Genomic DNA, 7,062 nt, shown 5'->3' with positions numbered 1-7,062 from the left:
TGAATAATCAAAATGCTTTGGCTTTTTATGTGGGGGTGGAGGTTGGAAGATGCCTGCTGACATTAAGGAGTGGCCTCCCAAACTGCTCCTTCCCTAATAACGAGGTCATGAAGGTCATTTGGTCCTGCCGCTCCTTCCCTAATAACTTAGAAGCTCCTGGAGTCTTTGAGTCGAAAGCACTAAGATGCACGGCGAATGAATGAACGCTCAGTGGCATTCCAGTGCCCACCGCCCTTGGAGGTGCAGGCTAGGATTTGGGAAAGGCCTAGGGTTTACGCGACCTCCCAAGGCCTCCCTCAGCGGACCCCCGCCCAGCCGCACGGCTGCGCCGCCGCGGGGGTCCCGTCGGGCGCCCTCTGGGCATGCTCAGTAGCGGCTGCTGCCGCGGGTCGCGCAGTCGGAAGCTGCCGGCAGCGGCGGCGGAGCAGGCGGTGCTGACGCGCGCGCGGCAGCCGAGGGGACTGGAGGACGGCGGGAGGGGGCGGGGGCCGGGAGGTGGGGCCGCTGTCGCCGTCAGGGCCCCAGGGAGCACGGGGCGCCGCCGCCGCTGCTCTAAGCTCGCTTTCGTCTCCAGGACAGCGCCGGGGCCGGCGGCCACAGCAGCAGAGAGGCGGGAACCGGGAGCTACCCTCCACCGAGAGTTGGGCAGGGGATCGCCCGGGCCTCGGCGGCGTCATGGGCCGCTTCCCCGGGCCTCAGCGGACACCAGCGGCGGGAACCCCCAGGCCTCCGCGCGGCCGAGCCTGAGCGAGCGACCCCCGGGCTCCCCGGCGCACCCTTCCTCCTCCTCTTTTCTCCTGCTTTCGCCGCCGCCACCGCATCTGCTCTCCGTTATGGCAACAGAGCCACCCTCCCCTCTCCGACTCGCGGCGCCCTGTCCCCCCGAGATGCGGACCCCGCCGGCGAGCGAGGCCGCCCCCGAGGGCACCCTGCAGCCGGCGGGCGGTAGGCTCCGCTTCCTCAACGGCTGCGTGCCCCTGTCGCATCAGGTGGCCGGGCACATGTACGGGAAGGACAAAGTGGGTAAGTGGGGATGGCCCGGGGCTCGCCGTGACCCTTCCTCCTCCCCTGGCTGACCGACGTAGTCTGGCACTATCAGGACTGGACGTCCCTCCCGGACAGAGTGAACCCCCACACCCAACTGGCCTTTTCCTCCCTCCCGTGGAGCCTCGATCTCGTGCAGGGGCTCAGAAAATGGGACGATTTCGAGGGTATTGGCCGCGGGGGTGTTGGGCAGAGGAGCTCCTGCTTTCCCCCAGGGAGGGTGGATGTTGATTGGATACAACATTCTTAGTGAAAATAAGGAACTTCATTTTTACTGGACGGGGAAGTAAATTCTCCCGAGTACAAGGTCTGTTTATTATAGGCGAGGAGCTATTGCAAAAGAAAAGGAATGAAATGCAGATGATGCTAATCTTGAGCTTCTCTTCTGGTTGCAGCTGCATAGCTGGAGGGAAGGGAAAAACAAAGTTGGGGTTTTTGTTTTATTTTCGGCGTTTTTATTCTTGAAAGCTTGTCTTGGCCTATCCGGGACATCCCTCCCTGCTCCTTGGGGAGGTTTTTCATGTGCCTTACTGATTTCCCTGGTAGGCGTGGTTCAGTGGTACTGAAACTCGGATTCCTGGTAGAAAATACAACCGCTGTAATACAATTGTGTACAAATTAGACATTCAGTTGCTTTTCATGACTTGATCATGGCCTGTAGGAGCTTACAACTTTCAGAGCACAATACAGAGCCTATCTTAATTTATTCTCTTTCATGTAGGAGTACACTTTGGAAACTAATTTTCCCCATACTGTTTGCCTAGGCTGTATTTACATGGACGTTCTAGTGGATAAAGAATTACATGACCAACCCAAAGACAGGGTTCAAATCCACCAGCTGCTCCAGGGGAGAGAGATGAGTAATCTTCTATGCGATTTATGGCATCTGAACCCTACAGAGGCCAGATAAGAGTTGGTTCTGACTCAGTGACACATAAACCATGTATTTACATGGACGTTCTAGTGGATAAAGAATTACATGACCAACCCAAAGACAGGGTTCAAATCCACCAGCTGCTCCAGGGGAGAGAGATGAGTAATCTTCTATGCGATTTATGGCATCTGAACCCTACAGAGGCCAGATAAGAGTTGGTTCTGACTCAGTGACACATAAACCATATATTTACTTAAGGGATAGAATAGATGAGTAACTATTGAAGGCCATTGATAGGGAAAGGCAGCTAGAGACGTTTTGGTTTCCACTGGTAAGATGATAGTTTGAGTTTAGGTTGGTAAAATAAACTGACTTTTCATTTGGGAAGATGGAGGCCAAATAGGTGACAAGTAAGGTCACACAACTAACTACTCTTGTGTTGTTATTGTTGTTTGGTACCATCTAGTCAGAACTGACTAATAGCTAAACCTCCAGCAGGGTGTTCAGAGGCAGTAAATCACAGTAGAGGAGACTATATAACTTTCTTCTGTGGAGTAGGTGATGGATTCAAACCCAGTGCCTTTCGGTTTTCAGCAAAACTCCTTATCACTAGGCCATTTAGTGTTAGGAACCATCAAGTCTTAACTATTCCCAGTGACTCTATTAATAACAGGTCTGAACCCCTGGTCTATCCTGCAGGCATCTCTGTCAATCTCACTGTAGTAACTGTTTCAATCTGGACTGATTCTGGTAGAATCCTGAAACCAGGAGTCCTACTGAAGTAGTCCTTTCTCCCAGCACTGTTTTTTCTACCATATTATGCTTGCTGAAATAACTCAAACTAGACATTTTGAAAATTCATCAATATAATTTGAATGTGTGAAATACAGTAGTATTATTTAGTTAATAGTATGTATTAACCTTTGGGTCTGGCATTAATTTTTTTTGTTTTTTAGCACATTGATGTAATCAGATAAGGTACCAAATTACTGAGGACAGCAGTGGCATAAATACTACAAGATGTGTAATAAGCTAGTTGATTGTATACCACTTTGGTAAATTGTTTTGCCTGGGCTGATGCTTTTGTTTTTAACCGCTGAACCTGAATTGCCAATTGAATTATTTTTTTAATTTTTTCATTCATTCATTTTTTTTTTTAAGGGATGTTAGAAGAAGTTGGGCAGCATGGGAAAATCAGGTTGTAGTGAAAATTTCTGCTGCAAATATTCACGCTCATAGGAAGAGCAAATTTCTTGCAAGATATTAAGTAGAGACTTTGATATTAAAATTAGCTGACTTTTCCACTGAGGGTCGTTTAGTATGAGATGATGCTGGTATTTATGGTTACATAAAAATTATTGTAAAAACCTGTTGCTGTGGAGTTAATTCCAACTCTTAAAGACCCCATCTATGTCAAAGTAGAATTGTACCCAGACTTTTCTTTCAAGGCAATCTGGGTCAATTTTAAAAACCTCCAGCCTTTGAGATAATAGTGTATATGACCCTGGGACCTTGTGGTTGAACATTTCTTATTTTGGGGGAAATGAAAAAAGAAATTGCTTACACTTGAAGTTTGAAAACTGGTTGTGCAGAACATAAAATCTTTGTTGCTTGTTGTGTGACAATGAAACTTACTAGACTGAATAAGAAACTAAAGTTTAAATGCCAGTTCTACCACTATTGAGCTTTGTGAATCTTAGGCACGTCATTTGGGTTCACTTCACATGTGCAGGAGAACAAATGAATGGATTAAGTCTCAAGGGTCCCTTTCAGTTCTAAAAGTTTCAAATGTTGCAACTCCAAAATCCCTTTACAAAAGGTAATATGACAGAATTTGGAACTGGGCAAGGTAGGGAATGGGGGAAGGAAGTAGGTCAGCTCTAAGCTCTTGTAGGAAAGGTGGTATTGATTGTACCCTTATTCTGAAAGTATTATGGTACAATGGAAAAGGAGAACTAGATAAATAAAAAATATTTTTAGCAACGTGTGTGTTTGCTTTGTGCTGTTTTGTCCATTATAAAATAGTTTAAATAATTAGTTTTGTTGTTGTTGAGGAGACTGGAACATTGTTGAAAAATTTGAGGCTGATATGCAAGTAGAAGTAGATGTGTTATTTTAGGAAGAAAAATTTTTGTGGCTAAATGTGAAAATTTTTCTTAGTGTTGGAAATTTCTCTGGCAATTTTAATGGGTTTTGATATTTGACATTTTTATAGTTTTTCTCCCTTGGCTTAATGAAAATAAGACTCCTCCTTAGGGGTTTGAGCCAGCTTAAGGTCATTTGGGTTTTTTTCATTTCTAAAATTTTTCAGAAATTAATGAGGTATATTTTTTGAGCAATTTTTTCTAGTTTCTATCCATTTAAGTCAAAGTTTAAAGGATTTGTTTTCATGCTACTGTCAAATACTGACTTTTGTATTTGTAAACAGTTCTTCTTAAAATTCTAGGTTAAAAAAATTTAATATAGTCCTGATGATCCATGTCATTGGTACTTAATGAAAAGTGTAAATATTCACCTTTAGTATTATTAGGAATTACTGTACCTGATTTTTTTTTTTTTCTTTTTGAGGGTGAACAGTAATGATAGATTTGTTAGAAAGTTACATTCCCAAAGGGATGGACTTCTCCACCTCAAAGGACCTTTGGTGGGAAGGCCTGTACCCGATTTTTATATTGACTTGGCCTTTTGTGATTTTGAAAGGACAGTCCCGTGGAATTCAGTGTGGGTCAGTTGGCCTTGCAAAAGATCTTGACTGAATGCTTACTGTTTTCTAGGCTCTTTACTAGGACTTCTGGAAGCGTGAACAATATCCAAAATATAATACTTACCTTCATAGACTTTGTTCTAATGGGATAGAAACACAAGCAAATATTATATGGGGAAGGATAACTAGTCTATAAAACAATAAAAGAGGAAGAAGTAAATTATGCAATCATATGTGAAACTGAGGGACAGGGTTCAGGAAATGATCAAATAAGGAAATGAGAGAAGACTTCCTCCAGGAAGAAATAGCAAAACTGAGGTCTGAAGTAAGTCTAGGATGTCATCAAGCCTGAGGAGGTTGATAGGACACATTAAAGACATTTGTTTTAGATAACTTAAGGTTAGGTCTAGCTTGAGTTGTTGTTATGTACTATCAAGTCAGAACAGACTCATAGCTGACCCTTCAGCAAGCTTTCTCTTGTAAATTGCAAGGGAAGAGATTGTTCCATTTCCCCCCTCAAAGCAAATGTTGAGTTTTAACAGCTTACTTTTGGATTGGCAGCACAATTCATTACTACAAGGCCAAGTAGAGCTCCACATAATAAGAAAACATTGCCTAATCTTGTGCCATCATCTTGATTGTTGATATTTCAGGTCTGTTGTATTTGGCAGTTCTGTTACTCATCTAATTGAGGGTTTTTACTATATATTTATTAGGAATAAGACATTTTAAGAGATCAAGCTACAGAGATAGACGTAGCCAGGTTGTATAGTGTCTTCTGGTGGCATAGTCCTTAAGTACATTTATTTTACCAGTAAAAGAAGCTCCTGGAGAGGGTTAGACCAGGCTTCCTTAGAGGCAGGGATTCTGAAGCTTTGTCTGACATACTTTGGACATGTTGCAAGAAGGGTCAGTCCTTGGAGAGGGATATCATGCTTGGGAGGATGGTGGGACATCATGCTTGGCAGGGTGGAAGGACAGCACAGGAAAGGAAAACCCTCAATGAGATGGATTGATTCAGTGACTGAGGTAATGGGAGTAGGTGTGTCAGAGACAATAGGATTGGCACAAGATAGAGCAGGGTTTAGGGCTGTTGTACATATGGTCACCATGAGTCACATAACAACAACATCAACATACTAACTCTATGGTAGTCCACTGAAGTTCTTGCCCTAGACGAGGATTTAGCGTGTGACATACTTTGAGAGGAATTTCAGGAGTGCTTAGTAATATTGCTTGGTATTGGATATTACTTCCTCCAGATAACCAGTGCCCTTCCTTCATCTCTAAGACTATCTGGGCCAAACTTGGGTAAGTTTTTCAATAGACTGCCCTAGAGTTGGCTTAGAAATGAATGGGCCAGTCTTGGGCCACCAGGTCAGATTGTTTTGAGAACTAGGCCACCAGTCTGTTTATCAGTCCTATATCTCATAAGGACTCCTAAGGCTAACCCTGACTTTTCACTAACAACCTAAAAGATTTGGATAAGTCTGGAAGACCTGTCCAAGTTCCAATCTTATGGCTTCAAAAGTCTGGTGACATTTTGAGGGTCTAGTCAAAAGAGGTTTCCCTTCTTCTCCTTTAAAGCTTCATATAGGGATTGACCCAAGATCTCAAAGTTAGTAATCCAAGTCGAGTAAAACTTAACTATCTCTAGGAAACCTTGGAATTGCCTTTTTGAGTTAGGGATTAGGAGTGAAGTCATGTCATGCTTTTGACTGAGCTAATTGATGGGCACCAGGGTTCAGGATAAATCCTGAATATTGGACTTGTTGGAAGGAAATCTGGGTTTTATGGGACAATATTTTAAAACTGCATTCAGCCAAAAAATTAAGATGACTCTGGAACTCTGGTGGTTTAGTGGTAAGGAATTGCGCTGCCAACCCAAGGATATGTGGCTCGAATTCACCAGCTGCTCCTCAGGAGAAGCAAATTAGATACTGCAGGAGAATTCCCTCCTTGGACTCAGAGTCTCTTAGTTCTTTAGCTAAAATATTTCTAAACAGGTCAGGACTATCTTGAAACCTGTGAGGTAGCACTATCCCAGAAAGCTGGTACTTACAGAGTCTCAGGATATCTCCATTGAAAATCAAACAATTGTTGGGAGTCTTGGTGCATAAATATGTAGAACAAGGGATCTAGTATAGTAAAATACTGTATAATACTGTCATTCTCGGACTGACAAAGCTGTTTAACGATGTTTCAGCAACCATTGCTTGTCATGCATTGGTTTTATTCTTTCTGTGCTGTAGGCTTTAAAGGGTTCTATTTCCTCCAAAAGTGTGGCATCCCAAGTTTTGTTAAATTTTTTTATGTGGGTTATTCTGGTTATTCTTCAGGGAGTTTCAGTGCCCTAGATAACCGGATTAACCTGGGCTGGATCTCCTCTGGAATAGACCTTTTCTTTTTCTTTTTTTTTTTAATTAAATGTTTTTTGGTT

General features: G+C 43.4%; 1 protein-coding gene across 1 annotated transcript in view; it reads left to right on the top strand.

The window, feature by feature from the left end:
• Positions 1-515: 515 nt before the first annotated feature.
• IPMK (inositol polyphosphate multikinase) overlaps positions 516-7,062 on the top strand; it is a 71,958-nt gene continuing 65,411 nt past the window's right edge. The window contains 1 exon segment of the mRNA XM_006903696.1: positions 516-1,023. Within this exon segment, the coding sequence (XP_006903758.1) occupies positions 834-1,023 (190 nt within the window). The 5' untranslated portion in view covers positions 516-833.

The sequence above is a fragment of the Elephantulus edwardii genome, unplaced genomic scaffold (genome assembly GCF_000299155.1).
Source record: "Elephantulus edwardii isolate Elephantulus edwardi_28Jun2011 unplaced genomic scaffold, EleEdw1.0 scaffold00170, whole genome shotgun sequence".
In the NCBI taxonomy this organism is placed as follows: domain Eukaryota; kingdom Metazoa; phylum Chordata; class Mammalia; order Macroscelidea; family Macroscelididae; genus Elephantulus; species Elephantulus edwardii.
Note: the sequence above shows the minus strand (reverse complement) of the source record. Positions and strands in the feature narration are given on the sequence as shown.